This window comes from Dendropsophus ebraccatus, chromosome 9, assembly GCF_027789765.1.
Source record: "Dendropsophus ebraccatus isolate aDenEbr1 chromosome 9, aDenEbr1.pat, whole genome shotgun sequence".
NCBI lineage: Eukaryota > Metazoa > Chordata > Amphibia > Anura > Hylidae > Dendropsophus > Dendropsophus ebraccatus.
In genome coordinates, this window is record NC_091462.1 from 108,843,635 (window position 1) to 108,866,427 (window position 22,793).

At 46.6% G+C, this 22,793-nt stretch overlaps 1 protein-coding gene across 1 annotated transcript in view; it reads right to left on the reverse strand.

Annotated features, from left to right (window-relative positions):
• Window positions 1-22,791, reverse strand: part of CLCN7 (chloride voltage-gated channel 7) — a 29,969-nt gene extending 7,178 nt beyond the window's left edge. The window contains exons 1-19 of the mRNA XM_069984295.1: window positions 22,607-22,791; window positions 17,560-17,631; window positions 17,248-17,319; window positions 17,065-17,130; window positions 16,790-16,922; window positions 15,643-15,752; window positions 15,482-15,562; window positions 15,202-15,264; window positions 15,013-15,096; window positions 14,280-14,373; window positions 13,607-13,671; window positions 12,667-12,783; window positions 4,022-4,076; window positions 3,874-3,934; window positions 2,204-2,342; window positions 1,617-1,710; window positions 1,175-1,347; window positions 772-823; window positions 330-457 (exon numbers count right to left, since the gene is read on the reverse strand). Of these exons, the coding sequence (XP_069840396.1) occupies window positions 330-457; window positions 772-823; window positions 1,175-1,347; window positions 1,617-1,710; window positions 2,204-2,342; window positions 3,874-3,934; window positions 4,022-4,076; window positions 12,667-12,783; window positions 13,607-13,671; window positions 14,280-14,373; window positions 15,013-15,096; window positions 15,202-15,264; window positions 15,482-15,562; window positions 15,643-15,752; window positions 16,790-16,922; window positions 17,065-17,130; window positions 17,248-17,319; window positions 17,560-17,631; window positions 22,607-22,705 (1,758 nt within the window). The 5' untranslated portion in view covers window positions 22,706-22,791. The remainder of the gene's footprint in view (window positions 1-329; window positions 458-771; window positions 824-1,174; window positions 1,348-1,616; window positions 1,711-2,203; window positions 2,343-3,873; window positions 3,935-4,021; window positions 4,077-12,666; window positions 12,784-13,606; window positions 13,672-14,279; window positions 14,374-15,012; window positions 15,097-15,201; window positions 15,265-15,481; window positions 15,563-15,642; window positions 15,753-16,789; window positions 16,923-17,064; window positions 17,131-17,247; window positions 17,320-17,559; window positions 17,632-22,606) is intronic.
• Between the last annotated feature and the right edge of the window lie 2 nt (window positions 22,792-22,793).

The following is a 22,793-nucleotide window of genomic DNA, read 5'->3' on the forward strand; positions in this document are numbered from 1 at the left end:
AAAAGGGTTACTACGATAGGTCCGCAGCCTGTATTCACTGACAGCAAGCGAAGATCTTCTGGCATCTGGTTTAGAGACCTATGTAGCAGCTTAATGTAAATTAATTATAACAAAGAGCGCCCCCTCCTTTCCTGGGGTACCTGGCCCATGCATGCATTATGTAGATAGAACGGTGTAATACTTCATCTCCGCAGGGGGGGTGCTGTAGAGAAATGGCCACCAGGATTTCCCACAGATCACTGGGGGTCCCTGGTCAGCTGATGCTCACATAATATAATAGAAAACCCCTTTAAATCATTGAGTCTCAACTCCAGTACAACGTTACAAACCTCAACAAACAGGTCGCCGACTATCTTGGCCGTGATGAGGACGAGCATGATGGGGAAACCGTAGGTGACGTTCCCTGTGGCTTCTACCATGATGACGGTGAGGCTGAGGGTCATCCTGACAATGCCGCCTGTAATGGGGGACAAGGGAGAGGAGAAAACTGATACACAGCTCCAAACCCTCTGCTGTTGTATAGAGCGGACAGCTCAGGAGTGCGCTGTACACAGATTAATAGGGTTGCAGGTTGTTGTAAGACTACAAATCCCAGCATGTCCTAAGACGAATGAGCATGCTGGGAGTTGTACAGTGCCATGACTATAACCGCTCTTTCTGCACATCTGTGGAAACGTTCATAGCAAACTCCATAGGGAATTAATAAGAAAGGGCAGAAATTCCAGAGTTGTCAGCATTCAGCCTGCGGCCGCCGTCTGCTGGAGCACTCACCGAGCTGAGCGGCTGCTCCCATCAGGGCGTACTTCCCGGGATCGGCCCATGACTGTATAGGGGGAGAGACAAGGAGGGTTAGAGCTCAACTACATGAACAGTGCCAGCTCTGCTACATAGAAGGTAATTCAGTAATAGTATCTGTATACGGGAAAGCTGGGTGACCACAGACCAGGGGGGAGGGGACTTTGGCTCTCCAAAGGCTGTCCAGGCATGATGGGAGTTGTAGTTTTGCAATAGCTGGAGAGCCAAGGTTCCCTACCCCTGCCATAGACCATAACTTACTGCTCACATGGCCCTAATAAATTGGCCCTGGGAAAGCTGGGTGGCGGCTCACGTGTCAGCCATACTGGCAGCGACCCAGCTTTCCCAGAAGCAGATACAACAATGTGCCACCACTTACAATAGTGGCGGAAGAAATGGTGGTTAGCAGGATCCCAAAGAGCCGTCCCCAGGCTGCCCCCAGGAGGAGGGACGGGATGAAGACACCGGCCGATACCGTCAGACCGTACGTCCAGCAGGCCAGGAAAAAGTACAGCAGGGTGAAGAGGCCCAGGGTCTGCGGGTTAAAGGAACCTGCGGAGAACACGACACAACATGGCCGTCAGTTACATCGAGCAATCGAACAATGGAGGATTACACAATGGTGAGCTACAGAGATAGATCAAATCCTACAAGAAGGATTACAGCAGGAGGGGAACCTGCCGCCCTACAGCTGCTGCAAAACTACAACTCCCATCATCCCTGGACAGCCAGAGCTTTAGTATAGGCTGTCCAGGCATGATGGGAATTGTAGTTTTGTAACAACTGGGGGGCGGCAGGTTCCCCATCCCTGCATCACTTACCGGCGGGGTCATGGAAGAGCCTGCGCACGCTGCTTTCTGGCGTAGTAAAGAATGCTGATGCCATAGCGTTGTATTCTCCATCTGCACAGAACAGCTGAAGAAAGAGGAATAGATTAAATATTCAAAATTTTAATTTAAAGTGTCAGTGTTGAAATTTTTTATTTTTTTGCCGAAATCAACAGTACTGGCGATTTTAAGAAACTTTGTAATTGGGTTTATTACCAAAAAAAATGCATTTTTATCATCAGAAAGCAGTCAGAGAGAGAGAGCGAGAGAGAGTGTGAGTGTGAGTGTGTGTGGGGGTGGGGGGACCTGGGGATTTGAATGCAGATAATGGCAGATTTGCAGAATTAAGAATTAAGAATAAAGGTTCTTAAAATCGCCTGGACTATTGATTGAAAAATTAAACGACAGAGACACTTTAAAAGCAAAGTTCTGAAACTCCATTTAGAGTGTTGCTGGCTGCTCTTGGAAACTGACAAACTCCTGTCTGTCATGTGACCAAACAGTTCTGATCTGTTACCCGTGTTCCCAGCATGCACCGCTCTCTGGTAACCAGGTATTAGGAGGTTGTGATGTCTTCCTACCTGTAAGGTGTACTCCCCGGAGCTCTGTCTCAGCGGCTGGCAGTCCGAGGAGCAGTATATCATGACGAAGGATACGGTGGCGGTGACGGCGGCAACCAACATGGCTTCTATCACCTGCAGGCAACGGCGGTGCAGATACCTGAGACAGAGAACCAAGACATTATTACACATCAACAAACCTTAAAGGGGTCTTTCACTCAATCATAACTTTTGATACGTTGTTGCCCATGATGAGACTAACAATTCCTTCCATACTTGTTATTATCCATTCAGTCTCCTTCCCCCAGTTCTGAGCTGCTGCTTTCTGCTGAAGACACAAAAATCTGTGTGTGATCTTTCCTCCCTGTCTCCCCCTCCCTTCTGAGACGGCTGATGCAAACAAGTCCCTGGCAGGCTTTATCTGCAACATTGGAGCTTCTCTCTACTGCTGGGAGGGTGAATCACAGTGAGATCATCAGTAACTTGACCTCAGAATAACCCTCTCAGCAGTACAGAGAAGCTACAATGTTGCAGATAAAGCCTGCCAGGGACTTGTTTGCATCAGCCGTCTCAGAAGGGAGAGGGAGACAAGAGAGAAAAGATCCCTGGCAGGCTTTATCTGCAACATTTTAGCTTCTCTGTACTGCTGGGAGGGTTATTCTGAGGTCAAGTTACTAATGATCTCACTGTGATTCACCCTCCCAGCATTACAAAGAAGCTACAATGTTGCAGATAAAGCCTGCCAGGGACTTGTTTACATCAGCTGTCTTAGAAGGGAGGGGGGAGGAGGGGGAGACAGAGAAAAGCTCACACACAGATTTTTGTGTCTTCAGCTGAAAGCAGCAGCGCAGAACTCGGGGAAGGAGACTGATGAGATAATAACAAGTATGGAAGGAATTGTTAGTCTCACCATGGGCAGCAACACATGAAAAGTTATCATTGAGTGGAATACCTCTTTAATTCTCAAATAATGGCAAAACTACAACTCCCAGCATGCCCGGACAGCCAGCCGTTGGCTGTCCGGGCATGCTGGGAGTTGTAGTTTTGCGACACCTGGAGAGTCTTACTGCATTGACAATTCACCTATATAGGATTATACCACAGTGTAAAAGTAAAGAGGGCACTGAAATATACAGATACCCACAATCCCCTGCTCTGTACCCCCCACAAATGCATTGGACCGGCTCGACACATCTGAATTTGACATCAGCTTTGTGAATTACGCAGGAACTTCCCTCCCCCGCAGTCTCATCAGAACCGTCTAGGGTCCTGCGGAAACTTTTAATAGGCAAAATACTTCCTAAAACTTCTTCAATTTGCCAAAGTCGATGAGAAATGAGGAAGAGAAGGATTAAATGTCGCCGGGCCAGACGGTAATTATTCCTGCAGATTGATGGGTTAAGCAGAAGCCGACACACTGTAACGACTGCAGCGCAGACCCTGTGAGCAGCACGGCTGAAGGATCAATACTAAGAGACCCAGGGACGTTACCCAGAGAGCTGTGTGTGTGCTCCTTCTATTCCTATTACCACCTTACCTGTTATCCTGCACATGAACCAGGAAGCTCTGGATGAGCTACGCTACGTGCAGAGATTATTATCAGTAAGAAATGCCGCACTGCGGGGCCACAGCGAAGACTGACGGAAACAATCGTATATCTTACTGTGAACACGAGGAAAATGTTACATTACCTGATCCGGAACATGGTCAGCCAGTTATTCAGGGCATTAAACAGCGCCCCCAGCATCCCTCCTGGCAAACAGAGCGTATCGTGTTATATTACCGTCAGCTTTATACACTGCTATATACTGAGATTGTTACACTACGAAGACGACTCACCGACAGCGCCCATCCCGATAAAGATCGGAAGCTCAAAATACTGATAGCTGTTCTCCTGCAGGTCACCAAACACAAGAATGAGAATTATACCGCCATATACTGATTATTATAGTGTTATAGTAGTTATATTCTTGTATATAGGAGCATTATTATAGTAGTTATATTCCTGTATATAGGGGCAGTATTATAGTAGTTATATTCTTGTATATAGGAGCAGTATTATAGTAGTTATGCGGTTCAGGGAAGAAACAGAGTGCTGCACCTCACACCTATGGCTGATACTAGTGCCGCTTGGCTAAATAAAAAACACATCAGAATTTTGTGTATGAATTGATCAAGCCATACTGCCCCATGTACCTCGTGCCGGTATCTGATACACATGGGTCCCTACACTAAGTCCACACCGTGCCAGTCAGTGGCCACCAACCCCGCAGGCGTACACAGTCAGGGAACGCGGGCCATGGGACGGCCCTGCGACCCCCATGCCACAGGACCAGACCCAAAAACACCACACCAGAACCGGCCAGCACCGCCGGCGGAGAAGGTCGCCCCCAAACAGCACAAGTCTGGATGAGGTATTACACTCACCATAGTTGCAGCAAACAGAATGGGAAAAAACAGGAGGGATTAAGACCATGTGCACTCAGGTGTCTCCTGCTAATTGCGGTCATGTGGGTCTCACCAGGAGGAGTGCAAAACACGGAGAAAAGAGAGAAACAAAATGCGGTTCAGGGAAGAAACAGAGTGCTGCACCTCACACCTATGGCTGATACTAGTGCCCCTAGGCTAAATAAAAAACACATCAGAATTTAGCGGCACTAGTATCAGCCGTAGGTGTGAGGTGCAGCACTCTGTTTCTTCCCTGAACCGCATTATAGTAGTTATATTCTTGTATATAGGAGCAGTATTATAGTAGTTATATTCCTGTATATAGGGAGCAGTATTATAGTAGTTATAGTCCTGTATATAGGAGCAGTATTATAGTAGTTATATTCTTGTATATAGCAGCAGTATTATAGTAGATATATTCCTGTATATAGGAGCAGTATTATAGTAGTTATATTCCTGTATATAGGAGCAGTATTATAGTAGTTATATTCCTGTATATAGGAGCAGTATTATAGTAGTTATATTCCCGTATATAGGAGCAGTATTATAGTAGTTATATTCCCGTATATAGGAGCAGTATTATAGTAGTTATATTCCCGTATATAGGAGCAGTATTATAGTAGTTATATTCCTGTATATAGGGGCAGTATTATAGTAGTTATATTCCTGTATATAGGGAGCAGTATTATAGTAGTTATATTCTTGTATATAGGAGCAGTATTATAGTAGTTATATTCCTGTATATAGGGGGCAGTATTATAGTAGTTATATTCTTGTATATAGCAGCAGTATTATAGTAGTTATATTCTTGTATATAGGAGCAGTATTATAGTAGTTATATTCTTGTATATAGGAGCAGTATTATAGTAGTTATATTCTTGTATATAGGAGCAGTATTATAGTAGTTATATTCCCGTATATAGGAGCAGTATTATAGTAGTTATATTCCTGTATATAGGAGCAGTATTATAGTAGTTATCAAAAGTCAAGATAGAGGATAGCGCCCGCACTACAGGTGAGCGTGGCTCACGTTTGGATATCCGGGTAGTGGAAAGACATATGTAAATCAGAGGTATTAGTACGAGATCAACTGCAATTGGTTTACACCGAGGTTAACCCCTTACCCTTATACCAGAGGGGAAGAAAAAGTGTACAAAGAGATCAAAAATGGTGTTGGGGTCCTCAGATGTATTACCAGTAGTGTATTGGCCTATTGGTTTGGTCAATATGTTTTAAAACATATTGACCAAACCAATAGGCCAATACACTACTGGTAATACATCTGAGGACCCCAACACCATTTTTGATCACATATGTAAATCAACTGAGGTGACAGTCGGGGTGCAGCAGAGGAGCGGAGGACAAAATTGGCATAAGCAGGAAGAAAATAATCCAATGCACTCACCGGTCAGATGCACTCTTCAGTAGTTTCTCTGAACTTGACAAAGCTCTGCGGCGTGAAACTGTTGTTGCTGCAGAGACGTTCCCGCACCTATTCCACCCTTCCCCCTCCTTGGTATGATACGATATCAATAAACTACTGAAGAGTGCATCTGACCGGTGAGTGCATTGGATTATTTTCTTCCTGCTTATGCCAATTATAGTAGTTATATTCTTGTATATAGGAGCAGTATTATAGTGGTATAGTGGTGGAAAGCCTCTACACCCGCATCCCCCATGACGCGGGTGTAGAGGCAGTGGACTGGTTCCTAGAAAAAGGAGGTAACCCTATAGCCTTACGAAACTTTGTCAAGGAGGCTCTTTTATTTATTTTGAGGAACAACGTATTTCAGTTTGAGGGCAGATGGCATCGGCAGGAGATCGGCACTGCAATGGGTACGCCGGTATCCTGCGCGTATGCCAATCTGTTCTTGGCTAAGCTCGAACATGACTTGGTGTATGCGGCTCATAACCCCTTCATCACATGCATTAAGGGATATCATCGGTTTGTCGATGATATCTTCATTGCATGGGGGGGTACTTATGAGAACTTCTGCGATTTTGTAAAATACCTCAATAATCAAAACAACAGAAACATGTTCTTTACATTTAAGTATGGAGGCCCCACACTTGAATTCCTGGACGTGCTGGTCGAGGTAGTAGATAATGACATAAAAACTTCCGTATACAGAAAACCCACTGCGTGTAACTCCCTTCTCCACTTCACCAGCTCTCACCGTACCGTTGTTAAAAAAAGCTATACCGTATGGGCAAATGTTGCGCCTACGGAGGGTAAATAGTCATGACGATAGCTTTAGGGCTCAGGCTGGTGATCTGGAGAGGAGACTTACACACAGGGGCTACCCTAAAGATATAATACAGAATGCCTACAATCGTGCCGCTAATCAAGATAGGGTAAAGCTCTTAGATCCTTCCACCCGCAGAAAAAAGGTTCATGTTCGTATTCCGGAATTCGCCGCTTAACGACATCATCAGACAAGCCATAAACCGCCACTGGTTCCTTCTAGAAAGCGACCCCGACCTATGTGAGATAGCCAGCCGCAAACCATGTATTACACATAGAAAAAATAGAACGATAGGGGATATGCTTAGCAACAATTCAGACCAAGATAAGAAAAAAACGCATTGGCAGAATACATCCCTTCCGGAAGGAAACCACAAGTGCGGCCAATGTAATTATTGCTCACAAATGCTTAATACGGCAAAGATTGCCACATACACGGTATATGCCCTGGTATGCCCATGCAAAAGATTTTATATAGGCAAAACGAAGCGGCCCCTTTGGAACAGATACAAAGAGCATGTATACTCTGTACGCACAGGGAAAGGGGTGCCGCGCCTGATAGATCATATTCGCAAAGAGCACGGGGGCGATACCAAGTGTTTAAAGTTTTTAGGTCTGGAAAGGGTTAACCCCAAAGGTAATGGCACAGACCAACACCAAACTCTACTGAGAAGAGAGTCTTTATGGATTGCAGGTCTGGAAGCCACGGGCCCACTCGGCCTTAATGAAAGAAATGATCTAACTGTGTTTTTGGAACGTTTTTATTGCTTTGACATATCTTAGTATCACTGATCACGTGTGTTACCTGTGTCTATTTTACACTCCCCCTTGTTACACGGCGCATGCTCCTGGCTAGACGACAGGCCCGAGGCGCCAGAAACGGCCGTCGCCATTAGAGACACGCCACGCACCCTCCTCCTCCCTGCCTGCACTGGTATGTGAAATAAAGAAGAAAGCCTACGACCAAGTAACCGGTGAGTGCTGGATATATTTACTCTCCCTCTACATTATAGTGGTTATATCCTTGTATATAGGAGCAGTATTATAGTAGTTATATCCTTGTATATAGGAGCAGTATTATAGTAGTTATATTCCTGTATATAGAAGCAGTATTATAGTAGTTATATTCCTGTATATAGGAGCAGTATTATAGTAGTTATATCCTTGTATATAGGAGCAGTATTATAGTAGTTATATTCCTGTATATAGGAGCAGTATTATAGTAGTTATATTCCTGTATATAGGAGCAGTATTATAGTAGTTATATTCCTGTATATAGGGGACAGTATTATAGTAGTTATGTGGCTCAGGGAAGAAACAGAGTGCTGCACCTCACACCTATGGCTGATACTAGTGCCGCTTGGCTAAATAAAAAACACATCAGAATTTTGTGTATGAATTGATCAAGCCATACTGCCCCATGTACCTCGTGCCGGTATCTCCCTCTCTGAACAGCTAGCACTCCTTTATAAGACCCACATGACCAAAATTAGCAGGATATGTCTGTGCTCACATGTCTGGACCCTATGTCTTCCCCATTCTGTGAGAGCAGCAATGGTAAGTGTAATACCATATCCATACTTGTGTCGTTTGGGGGCAGCCTTCCCCGCCGGTGGTGCTGGCTGGGTTTTGGTGGGGCTTTTTGGGTCTGGTCCTGTGACATTGGGGTTGCAGGGCCGTTCCATGGCCTCCCTTCCCTGCACGTGCACGCTTTGCGGGGTTGGCGGTCGCTGACCGACACGGTGTGGAGTTAGCGTAGGGACCCGTGTGGACCAGAGGACCTGCGCGGTGGTACACGGGGCAATATGGCTTGATCAATTCATATACAGACACTCTGGTGTTGATTTTTAATATAGGCCTAGCGGCATTAGTATCAGCCATAGATGGGATGTGCAGCCGTTCCATTCTCTCCAGTTCGTGTTTTACAATTCTCCCTCTCTGAACAGCTAGCACTCCTTTATAAGACCCACATGACCAAAATTAGCAGGATATGTCTGTGCTCACATGTCTGGACCCTATGTCTTCCCCATTCTGTGAGAGCAGCAATGGTAAGTGTAATACCATATCCATACTTGTGTCGTTTGGGGGCAGCCTTCCCCGCCGGTGGTGCTGGCTGGGTTTTGGTGGGGCTTTTTGGGTCTGGTCCTGTGACATTGGGGTTGCAGGGCCGTTCCATGGCCTCCCTTCCCTGCACGTGCACGCTTTGCGGGGTTGGCGGTCGCTGACCGACACGGTGTGGAGTTAGCGTAGGGACCCGTGTGGACCAGAGGACCTGCGCGGTGGTACACGGGGCAATATGGCTTGATCAATTCATATACAGACACTCTGGTGTTGATTTTTAATATAGGCCTAGCGGCATTAGTATCAGCCATAGATGGGATGTGCAGCCGTTCCATTCTCTCCAGTTCGTATTATAGTAGTTATATTCCTGTATATAGGAGCAGTATTATAGTAGTTATATTCTTGTATATAGGAGAAGTATTATAGTAGTTATATCCCTGTATATAGGAGAAGTATTATAGTAGTTATATTCCTGTATATAGGAGCAGTATTATAGTAGTTATATTCCTGTATATAGGAGCAGTATTATAGTAGTTATATTCTTGTATATAGCAGCAGTATTATAGTAGTTATATTCCTGTATATAGGAGCAGTATTATAGTAGTTATATTCTTGTATATAGGAGCAGTATTATAGTAGTTATATTCTTGTATATAGGGGCAGTATTATAGTAGTTATATTCCTGTATATAGGGAGCAGTATTATAGTAGTTATATTCTTGTATATAGGGGCAGTATTATAGTAGTTATATTCCTGTATATAGGGAGCAGTATTATAGTAGTTATATTCTTGTATATAGGAGCAGTATTATAGTAGTTATATTCTTGTATATAGGAGCACGCTTTGCGGGGTTGGCGGTCGCTGACCGACACGGTGTGGAGTTAGCGTAGGGACCCGTGTGGACCAGAGGACCTGCGCGGTGGTACACGGGGCAATATGGCTTGATCAATTTATATACAGACACTCTGGTGTTGATTTTTAATATAGGCCTAGCGGCATTAGTATCAGCCATAGATGGGATGTGCAGCGGTTCCATTCTCTCCAGTTCGTGTATAATAGTAGTTATATTCCTGTATATAGGGGGCAGTATTATAGTAGTTATATCCCTGTATATAGGAGGCAGTATTATAGTAGTTATATTCCTGTATATAGGGAGCAGTATTATAGTAGTTATATTCTTGTATATAGGAGCAGTATTATAGTAGTTATATTCTTGTATATAGGAGCAGTATTATAGTAGTTATATTCTTGTATATAGGAGGCCTTATTTTAGTAGTTATATTCTTGTATACAGGAGCAGTATTATAGTAGTTATATTCTTGTATATAGGGGCAGTATTATAGTAGTTATATTCTTGTATATAGGGGCAGTATTATAGTAGTTATATTCCTGTATATAGGAGCAGTATTATAGTAGTTATATTCCTGTATATAGGAGCAGTATTATAGTAGTTATATTCTTGTATATAGGAGGCAGTATTATAGTAGTTATATTCCTGTATATAGGGGGCAGTATTATAGTAGTTATATTCTTGAATATAGGGGCAGTATTATAGTAGTTATATTCTTGAATATAGGGGCAGTATTATAGTAGTTATATTCCTGTATATAGGAGCAGTATTATAGTAGTTATATTCTTGTATATAGGAGCAGTATTATAGTAGTTATATTCTTGTATATAGGAGCAGTATTATAGTAGTTATATTCCTGTATATAGGAGCAGTATTATAGTAGTTATATTCTTGTATATAGGAGCAGTATTATAGTAGTTATATTCCTGTATATAGGGGGCAGTATTATAGTAGTTATATTCTTGTATATAGGAGCAGTATTATAGTAGTTATATTCCTGTATATAGGAGCAGTATTATAGTACTTATATTCCTGTATATAGGAGCAGTATTATAGTAGTTATATTCTTGTATATAGGAGCAGTATTATAGTAGTTATATTCTTGTATATAGGAGCAGTATTATAGTAGTTATATTCCTGTATATAGGAGCAGTATTATAGTAGTTATATTCTTGTATATAGGAGCAGTATGATAGAAGTTACATTCTAGTTCAGTAGGGGGTTACATGATAAAACAGGGATGATGTAAGGAGACTATTACATTTGATCCCTGATAACACTGTCTGCACTGACTACTTGTATTATACATCATGGGGACAGCCTGGGGGTGAGGACCATGAGATTCCCTTGTGACTTGTAGGTGGCATACTGTTATATACAGCTATATCTTCTGGAGATGTATTGTGGGGGGAGGGGGCAGTGTCCATGTAATGGCCACACACCATCATGTCACATGCAGCGTATAATTCCAGCCTTATTACAGGAAGGAACAATGCTCTGTGTGTTTGTGCTTCCGCAGTACCACAGCCCTGAGCCCTCCATGTTTTCTGCTTGCTCTCAGTGAATGGAAGCATTACACTGCCCAGCCTGACCTCTGACCCTTTCCTGACTCCGTTCTGTTCACACAGCTGAGGGTTTGTTACAGTGTAACATTGAGCTATTAATATATTTTTATCCTATGGAGCAATAAATTCCTTGACGCTTCCTCACTGATCTTCGTGGAAAAAGGAAGCAGAGATATGAAGAATGACGGATAAATGGAAGGTGGAAGAAGAACCATGTGATAAAGTCATAGAATTAACCCCATAATGGTTAATATGGTACAATAGGAAAAGGGCTGTAATGTCAGTGTCCTGCTCTAATGAACCCAACCAGTTAACCCCATTATCACCGCCCCCCCTCCATAAACCAACTGGGGGTCCTGACCGGTCATCGTCATATACCTCTGCTGGGACAGGGATATAATACTTTGCACTAAGTACTGCAGGGTATCATGTAGGCAAGTGAACAGTGTTCAACCTGCTTCTCTTCAGCAAACCTACAATTCCCAGTCGCTGGCTGGCCATGCTGGGAGTTGTAGTTTTTGGACACAAGGGATGTTAAGCCATCAATGTCACTTTAAAAATAAAAACTTTTTACATGTCACACAGTCACATCAAAAGTTTTGATCGTTTAGACAACACCAATCACTAGACAGAGCTGGGAGAAGCGCGCGGCTGAGCACTTCACTTGCCGGAGTCGGACTCCATAGACTTACTATAGACCACCGACTTCTGCAATGAGACAAGTGTGACACGTGAAATGATTGATAGAATGAGTCTAAATGCTTATACTGGCCATGGAGTCATAACTGCCGCATTATGTGATCCCTCTGTTATTCCTCTTGGAAATTCCTCTTAGACACTATCGGCTCTGTGTCATGCCGTGTAGGGATAGGACACACCAAGGGTAACAACCAGATACCAGCAGATTTCCAGGAGGAGTAACAGAGGGGATGGCCTAAAAAAGGATGTTCCAGAACTGTGATCTTATAAAGGACAGACAGTGATGAACCCCAATTCCCAAACAAGACCAGATGGATTCTGGGTTATACTGAAAGGCGCCAGGCTGATCACATGACCACTTACAAAGGGTTAAATGTGCTCACAGTTGTTGTCACTTCCCTTCCTCAAACAGCGCCTCTTTTGTCCTCAGTGTGTGTGTGGTATTGCACTTGAAGTGACTGGAGCAGAGATGTAATACCACACACAACCTGAGGATGGGGGTGGCACCGTTTTCCCACTCCTGGACAACCGCCTATGATAGAATGGATACAAGCAATATGCCACAATAGGAAACTTATTACGATAGAAAACCCTGGTGCATGGGCGAGAGACTCACATCTGTGTCGAATCTCCCGAAGTTGATGAGACCGGGGTTGGAGAGGTCGCCCGGCTTGCGGTTGTAAAAACTCAGGACAAAGTTCAGGGTGAAGGTGGAAATCATGGAGGCGAAAAACTGCAGAGAGAAAAATCATATATCAGTCAGCGGGAAGAGGAAACACATGACAATCCTCAGCTCTGCTACACGGGATATCAGACACAGATGTGTGAGAGCACAGACAGGAGAGGTGAGTGCCGCACGCTGTGCACCACCGCCCCCCATCCTGACCTGATTACAGGCAACGGAGTGAGCGGAGGAGCTGGGACACGGCCTCACATCTGAACACGTTACACTTTGCTTTACTTGCAGCTGTATCATATTTTATGCTTCATTTACCATCATTGTGCTCCAGCAGCATTAACCGTTATTATACCCCGGCAGCCTCCAGAGCTGCATTCCCTATTGTTATACTGAAGCACCGCTGATACGCACACTTCTATATAATACTGCATCCTGATAACACTACAGTAACCACAATGCATTACAGCAGGGCATGGCTTCCAGAAACCACGTCACCCTACTGGCTGTGTCTGGTACTGCAGCTCGTTCTCATTCCATTCAGACTCCACACAGAAGAGGAGTACCGTTCCGGGATGGGGGCAGCCATGTTTTCTATTCTCACACAGCCGGCTGGTATAATGTAAGCTTTCTATAGAACATATGAGGATATGGACGGTGGTAAATATGGAAGGATTTACACGTAGCAAAAGGCTATTTACTGGGCGTGGGTCCCAGATCCATGGTATACCAGGTTAGTCGCCAACAGAGATGAATGTGGCCCCATGTCCTGTTTGTGCATCTTACTCTCGGACTGGTCACAGCCACTTCTGTACAGTGCAAGAAGAGGGGCTTTCCCCTATAGATTGGGGTCATGAAAATGGTGTCTACTTGTACTCACTATTCTCCATGTGAGAAGCTGGTTCCAGAAAGAAGCCCCCTCTTCCAAGCTGAAAAGCACCCCGCCTGCGGACAGAGAAGAGGATGATCTATGAACCAAGATCAGTAGTCTCATGTATTCTGTAAACCATCTCTACTAATCCAGAACACCCAGAATTCTCCAGTCACATCCAGAGCTGTAGCCACAATTCTGCTTTTTACCCATTAGAGCTGAACTCTGGGATGTTCGATCTTCCCCCTCTGCTGGTTCAGGTTCTGTATGACAAGCCGTGGTGTAATCTTTGCATTGTACACTATACATCAGGCATTAAGGGGTAAGCGTCATCTCCCACAATGCAGTGCAGCAGATCTGAGTGGGACTGGGACAAGTCCCGCAATACTAAACTACAGTGTAATGGTGGTCTGCAGCCTGTGGCTCTCCTGCTACTGGAGAACTAGAAGTCTCAGCATAGATATAAATTACTGCAGAGCCAAAGACAGAGGCCTGGCCAGGAAGATACATATACACACGCACAGATATAGACTGCCAGACCCTAAAAAGAAGGAGCACCCGTCTTTCCCCCAGATGAGGCTTCTGATCGCAGACTCCTGCCCCCTAGGGGCTGACCTCATCTCTGCAGTCATTTTATTTCTTATACTAAGCGCCTGCATCCAGACTAGATAAGTGATCGTACCCACTGGGGCCCCAAAGGCTGCAGAGACTCCGGCGGCGGCTCCGGCTGATACAAAGTCTCTCTTCTCTGTGTCTCTGCGAAAGTATTCAAAGATCTGCAAAGAGGAAGCACATGGTGAGACCCAGAGACACAATGCATGGCTACAGCGAGCCTCCACATTATGATCAGTAGCTAATCATCAGCTCCATCTGCAGGGAGTCATTCCTTATAATATGGTATAATTATAGGGGGAGATATTGTACAATACACAACTCCAAATGCAAAGCCAGAGTCACATGATCCCAGTCTGTGCGTCTGCAGTCACTGCTGGAGGACGCTTACTGCACCCTGTTATTATGGGGTTCCCTAGGAGAGAGCATGAGTGTGCAGGAAAAAGAGACAGAGCAAGTATGAGCGGAAAAGAGCACAAGCAAAACAAGTGAGCAAGTGAAAGACACAGTGAGAGCAAGCAAAAGGGATAGTGTCACTAAAATTGCGTGAGAAGTGTGTGTGAGCAAAGGAGCGAGTGTGTAAGGGCCCTATTACATGGGACGATTATTGAGCCGCAGCGCATTACAATGGCTTACAGGAGGCTCCATTATAAGTCTATGGGGGGCTGGATGGAGAGAAGTGGCAGCCAGGTAGTGACGCTCGCTGCTTTTCGCTTGTTCTCCTGATATGTCGGGGTCTCAGCAATCTCCCTGTGATGCTTTAGTGACAGCCCCCTCCTCCTCACCCCTACATCATCACTCACCCTGAAATCCTTCTTTAGCGACGTTGACCTCCCCTGAGATATGCCGGCAGCGACCACGGCCCCGGAGTGAATCATCGGACCTTCCTGAATACAGAACAAACACAATGAGCCGGCAACTTTCACTACGTGTCACTCACAGGGTGGGAATCCCATAGAGTTATACATAACTATGGAGAACCATTCACTAACCTTGCCGACTGCAAGTCCTCCGACCACAGACAGGATGACCCCGCACACCTTCACCACCAGGGTCTGGAAAAGACAGCAGCCACTTATATGTCTGACTATGTACAAAGTTTCATTTACCTTTTACTGTCTGTGTTCCCTCTAGTCCTGCAGTGACACACCGCACCACCAGGGGCAGCACAGAGCTGTATGGTCATGTAACTTGACAGCCAGCCCTAAAATCAGACTGCAGCTTTGGATGTGAGTGGAGTACAAGACAGGATAGGATCAGGTCACCTCTTACCTTAAGTCTCACCACATGGGGAATCTTCACTCCATTTAGGAAACACTTGATTTGGGGGATCCCGCTCCCGGCCGCTACCGGCTATAAGGAAGAATACAGAATATATGAGGAGAATCCATGTAAAAGGCGTCAGAGTTAAGCTGTGTGGTGCGCACACTTACCTCTATAAAGGCGACAATCAGGGAGCCAAACATGACGATAATGGCGTTCAGCGTGGCCCAGAGCAGCAGCGAGAACGACAGCCCCCCCTTCTCTGTGAACTTATCAATATCTGAGGGAAGAGGTTAAAGAAAGAACAGAGAGGAGGGGCAAGATGTGCTCCTCATCATCATCACCATCAGTCCAATCCAGCTAGAATATATGATCGATCACAGCAGCACAGAGTATTTCAGGAGAGCAATGTGCTGATTTTGTAATCAGTGACCCTGGGTTATTAGGACATGGCGGTATATAAAAGAGGCGAATGGAGATAAGGAGGGAATCACAGATAAGCTGATAAAGCCATTTACCACTGCAGCACAGAGTATTACAGGACACAAGTGTACTAACCTTATGAAGAAGGGGAGTATGCAGTAGCCCAGTCCACTCATGTTATAGGTCAAGACAAGACCATACATAATAGGGAGAATGGAGATATGGAGAAGGATGTCACAGAGAGACACACAGTGGTCAGCAGCACTGAGTATTTCTGAGTGAGCGCAAAGGGGATTCAAAGACTAAAAGTTACATACTGAGAACAGAAGGGTACACAGCAGCACAGAGTATTTCAGGAGGGGTTGTGCATCTATATTTAAAAGGGGCCGTTTGCCCCAAAAAAACTCTTTCAAATCAACTGGTGGCAAAGATTTGTAATTTACTTCTATTAAGAAATCTCAAGTCTTTTTCAGTACTTATCAGCTGCTGTATGTCCTGCAGGAAGTGGTGTATTCTTTCCAGTCTTACACAGTGCTCTCTGCTGCCACCTCTGTCCATGTCAGGAACTGTCCAGAGCAGGAGAGGTTTTCTATGGGGATTTGTTACTGCTCTGGGCAGTTCCTGACATGGACAGAGGTGGCAGCAGAGAGCACTGTCACACTAGAAAGAATACACCACTTCATGCAGGACATACAGCAGCTAATAAGTACTGAAAGGCTTATGTTTTTTTTTTTTTAAAGAAGTTAATAACAAATCTCTGGCACTCGCTGGACCAGTTGATTTGAAATACATTTTTTGGGTGAACAACCCCTTTAAGTGACTGTTCAGACCAGACTAGCTGCTGGAGTCAATTGATCCCACCCCCGATCAGATGAGGGGCAATACAGAGGATACTGTTCTTTATGACCTGGTACTTCACATCCGCCAGCTGCTCCACCATGATGTCAATGAAACAGGCGATGAGTCCAGTCAGGATGCCGATCATGCCACAGATGACCCAGCGGGTGACCTCCACCGTGCGGAATGCCTGCCAGAGAGGGAGAGAACACAACTATGGAACTCTGCAAAGAACACCTCCCCTAGTTACTGTCAGGGCATGCTGGGAGATATAGTCCTGTACTGCTGCTAATAACATATGCATAATGACCCCCCTCTCCCCAGATACTCACAGCGTGATTGATCCTCCGCTCCTCCTCCAGGAACAGCTGGTTCTCACTGTTATCATAATCCAGACTCTGCAATGAGAAGTGACACACTGAAACGACCCCTCAGCTGACCAACACCCTTAATATATTTTATATATATATATAATGCTGCCCCTATATTCAGGGGAGGGGGGGGAGATACGTCACCTCATACTTCAGCGACAGCAGGTTCTCATTGTGCGGGATTTCTTTAACAACTGATGACGAGAAATCTGTTTCCTGCAAAAGAAATAAAAAAAAATTATCACATGAGATCCCAAGATGCATTGGGCTTCATACAAGGACCTGACATAAACACTACAACTCCCACAATCCAAAGCAGCAAGGACTTTTTCATCCAAAGTCACTCGACTGGCGGCAGAATTATGAATGCAGCTCTGGAGGTGAGTGGAGCGTTTCATTAAATCAGGGAAAGTTTTTGCAGTTTTTAGTTCAATAACTATCACTTTAAGCCCTTACCAGCTCATGGTTGTCATCGCTGAGGTCCACCGTGCTCAGCTGCCCGATGCGGAAGAGGATGGAGCTAGAGATCTAGGAGAGAAGGGACATCAATAGAATTAAAGGGAAACTCCGGCGAAAATATTTTACTTTTAAATCAACTAGTGTCAAAAATCTATATAGATTTGTAATTTACTTCTATTTAAAAAATTTCAATTATCCAGTACTTATCGGCTGCTGTATGTCCTGCAGGAAGTGGTGTATTCTTTCCAGTCTGACACACTACTCTCTGCTGCCACCTCTGTCCATGTCAGGAACTGTCCAGAGCAGGAGAGGTGTTCTATGGGGATTTGTTACTGCTCTGCACAGTTCCTGACATGGACAGAGGTGGCAGCAGAATACACCACTTCCTGCGGGACATACAGCAGCTCATAAGTACTGGAAGACTTGAGATTTTTAAATAGAAGTAAATTACAAATCTGTATAACTTTCTGTCACCAGCTGAAAGAAAAAAAGTTTTTCACCAGAGTGCTCCTTTAAAGGTAGCGGATTATTATGATCTACACTCCACGGGTTGTCTGCATAGGAGCGGAGTTCCCCTTTAAGTGACATGGCTGGTTGATGAGACACTGATTATATAGTGATACATCATAACTATAAAGAGGAAGGAGCCGAGCTGAAGGGGAACCGGAGGTTTCTCTGCAAAATACAGAACTCTACCTAGAAAAGCATCAGTGCAGCCCTGGGAAAACTACAACTCCCAGCATGCCCTGGAAGATTCCACTGAGACTTGTAGTTATGCACCAGCTGGAAAGTGCTGCGAAGGATGATACAGGACACAACATGGTTTATCTAGTCTCTACGTCCTCATGGCTGACGGCCAGGGAGACAGCACAATCATCTTGTATCACCGGCGGCTTAGATAATCGCTCAGATACGTCAGTGTGTGTGTACCACAAACACATCAGAAGTGAGGACAATCACCACAAATGGCTGCAACAACCGGTTCTGTCAGTCCGGCCCTCCCTGCTGTATACTGAGATGTTATATCCAGGGTATAGAAACTAGAAGGCTGCTGCTCTCTGTTATCAGCCTGAGAGACTGGCTGTATAATGGGTAAATGACATCTACTGCTCTCTGTTATCAGCCTGCGAGACTGGCTGTATAATGGGTGGATGACATCTACTGCTCTCTGTTATCAGCCTGAGAGACTGGCTGTATAATGGGTGGATGACATCTACTGTTCTCTGTTATCAGCCTGAGAGAGACTGGCTGTATAATGGGTAAATGACATCTACTGCTCTCTGTTATCAGCCATATAACCGCAGTGTTATTCAGTGGGATGGTAAAGTTCTCCAGTTCTCCCCACATCTGAGAGCCGTGCCGGAGGCCGCACCGGTCACAGCACGTTACACGCCGCTCTGCGCCATCAATGGCCGCCTCAGTGTCCTGTCAGGAAATGAGAAGCTGCAGGTTGGTTATGTAAGATGTCCGTTTCCTCATAATGTGCTGCCTTGTGTGCAGGGGGGGCGGGCGGTCACCCCATAACTAGCCGACACATCCATTACATGGAGAGAGCTAATCCTGGCATCCTGCCCCCCGCCGACCTCCTCATATACTGTATATACAGGCTAGTGCTCTCTGCTATCAGCCACTCCACCCTGCCCCCCCCCCCCCCCCGGCCTCCTCATATACTGTATATACAGACTAGTGCTCTCTGCTATCAGCCACTCCACCCTGCCACCCCCACCCCCCCCCCCCGGCCTCCTCATATACTGTATATACAGGCTAGTGCCCTCTGCTATCAGCCACTCCACCCTGCCCCCCCCCGCCTGCCTCCTCATATACTGTATATACAGGCTAGTGCTCTCTGTTATCAGCCACTCCACCCTGCCCCCCCCCCCAGCCTTCTCAGATACTGTATATACAGGCTAGTGCTCTCTGCTATCAGTCACTCCACCCTGCCCCCTGTCGACCTCCTCATATACTGTATATACAGGCTAGTGCTCTCTGCTATCAGCCACTCCACCCTGCCACCCCCCCAGCCTTCTCAGATACTGTATATACAGGCTAGTGCTCTCTGCTGTCAGCCACTCCACCCTGCCCCCCTCATATACTGTATATACAGGTTAGTGCTCTCTGCTATCAGCCACTCCACCCTGCCCCCCGCCGACCTCCTCATATACTGTATATACATGCTAGTGGTCTCTGCTGTCAGCCACTCCACCCTGCCCCCCTCATATACTGTATATACAGGTTAGTGCTGTCTGCTATCAGCCACTCCACCCTGCCCCCCGCCGACCTCCTCATATACTGTATATACATGCTAGTGGTCTCTGCTGTCAGCCACTCCACCCTGCCCCCCTCATATACTGTATATAAAGGCTAGTGCTCTCTGCTATCAGCCACTCCACCCTGCCCCCCCCCCGGCCCCCTCATATACTGTATATACAGGCTAGTGCTCTCTGCTATCAGCCAGTCCATCGTGCCCCCCACCGGCCTCCTCATATACTGTATATACAGGCTAGTGCTCTCTGCTATCAGCCACTCCACCCTGCCCACACCTGAGAATTTGCTGCTTCTCTGGACAGTTCCTGACATGGACAGAGGTGGCAGCAGAGAATACACCACTTCCTGCAGGACATACAGCAGCTGATAAGTACTGGAAGACTGGCGATTTTTTTAAATCAAGTAAATTACAAATCTGTATAACTTTCTGACACCAGATGATTTAAAAGAATTTTTTTTAGTGAGCAACCCCTTAAAAAAAATTCTACAGTGAGGAGAGTTCCCATTCTCCTCCATTCTGAGAATGATCGGCCGAACGTGAAGAATGATCCGGAAGCAAGAAGCGAGTGGTCAGTAAACGTGTCAGGAGTAAGAACGTCCTGGTGAGACACGACCGATGAGGAATAAGGAGAATAAGGAAGAGGACGGGGAACACTGAGAAGACAGGAACCGAGAGGAAGGAGAAGATATACAGCAACACTATGCAAAGGAGGATGCATGCTGGGAGATGTGCTGGGAGTTGTAGTCCTACAACACTGGGTAACTCCTGTATACACCACAGCAATGGCCGACATGTCTCACCTCTGGCTGTTTGTTATTCACAAATCCTTGTAAGAGGCTTCACTTCATCTCTCAAGGGTTCACTTAATTATTGACAAGGCACTTCTATCCAAGTCACATGACCCTCCCCTCACATGTACAAACACTGCTATATATATATATATATATATATATATATATATATATATATATATATACACAGTGACCCCACCAGCAGAATAGTGAGTGCAGCTCTGGAGTATATTACAGGATCAGTAATGTAATGTATGTACACAGTGACCCACCAGCAGAATAGTGAGTGCAGCTCTGGAGTATAATACAGGATGTAACTCAGGATCAGTAATGTAAGGTATGTATGTATACAGTGACCCCACAAGCAGAATAATGAGTGCAGCTCTGGAGTATAATACAGGATGTAACTCAGGATCAGTACAGGCTTCCCCCCGGTGACCATGTCCCCCCTTACCCCCCACCCTTGGAGCACTCGGTGGGGTACAGGACATCCGCTTTACGCAGTTTCATATGCCCTGATTTTTTCGGTTTAGGTTATTCTGGACTTTCTGTAAAGCTAAAACCACAGGATCTATTGTGTAACCCCAGAACATGTGTGAGGGTCAAAGAGTCACAGGAAGAGGCCGCCTGATACCTCCTAACAGCTCCACCCTGGGTCCCTAACCTGAGGCCCCAGCTGCTGCAGAACTACAACCACCAGCATGCTCCGACAGCTGCATAGCTCTGGTGATGTGACAGTGACATCTGCTGCACAGTACAGTGGGGGTCCGAGGCATCTATGGATAGGAGGGGGTGCGGCGCACTGTGCCAGACCACTGTCAGCAATTTAAAGGGACAGCGACCTCAGGTCTTCTAAGAAGCCGTATACATTATTATATTATATATCACCCTGCAGCGTCATGTCGCCCCCTGGAAGAAGGAATCCTGGGAGTCCATTATAAGTATCTGTCCCTGCGGAGAGTCATCCCTAGCACTCCGGTGGTCCGGAAGCCCCCATGTGATGCCGGACCCCAGCATGCACTGATAGCCATAAACTGTCCTGTGTGGCTGGAAGGGTTGGTTCCCTATAGCTGAAGATGAAGAGACGATCATGAGACAGAGATCAGCGAGACCCTCCGCAGCCCGCACCCCCCCCCCCCCCCCTCCGCAGCCCGGACCCCCCCCCCCCCCCCTCCGCAGCCCGGACACCCCCCCCCCCCCTCCGCAGCCCGGACCCCCCCCCCCCCCCCCCCCAAACGTCTCGTAATTATCTATAATCTTCTCAGGACCTCTCCCATCACCCCACCTCCCCCAGGGTCCAAGGCTTAAAGGGCAAGTCCATGATATGAACAAGAGAATCCTTGTGTAAACGTGTATGTATGTGCCCCCCCCACCCCCCTTATACTGAGCGTGGTCATTACACAAGAGGGCGAAGTACGGGGAACCGGGGATATGCCGCAGCCCCATCGTCCTAATGAGACCCCCCCCCCCCCAACCTCCCGTATTATCCCCCCCCCCCCCCAACCTCCCGTATTATCCCCCCCCCCCCCCAACCTCCCGTATTATCCCCCCCCCCCCCCAACCTCCCGTATTATCCCCCCCCCCCCCCAACCTCCCGTATTATCCCCCCCCCCCCCCCAACCTCCCGTATTATCCCCCCCCCCCCCCAACCTCCCGTATTATCCCCCCCCCCCCCCAACCTCCCGTATTATCCCCCCCCCCCCCAACCTCCCGTATTATCCCCCCCCCCCCCCCCCCAACCTCCCGTATTATCCCCCCCCCCCCAACCTCCCGTATTATCCCCCCCCCCCCCAACCTCCCGTATTATCCCCCCCCCCCCAACCTCCCGTATTATCCCCCCCATCTCTCTCTAAGCTCCTGTATAACGGTGACCCGAACCCCCCAGATATAAGACCCCCCTAATGTCCCCCACACACCCCCGGGCGGCCGTACCCCTCTGCCCCCCTCAGGACACCCCACCTCCCCAGCAGTCTCCCGGTTCTCTCACCGGTCTGGAGCCGGCTCCGTTCAGCAGCGGCGTGCTCTCCCCGTCCTCCTCCGAGTGCTCCCTCCCGGACCAGGACACCCTGTTGGCCACGTTGGCCATGTTCCCTCAGCTGCGGCCGCTCCGCTCGGTGTTTGGGCATGTGATTATGGGAGCCTCAGCGAGCACATGGTCACGTGACATCGGCTAC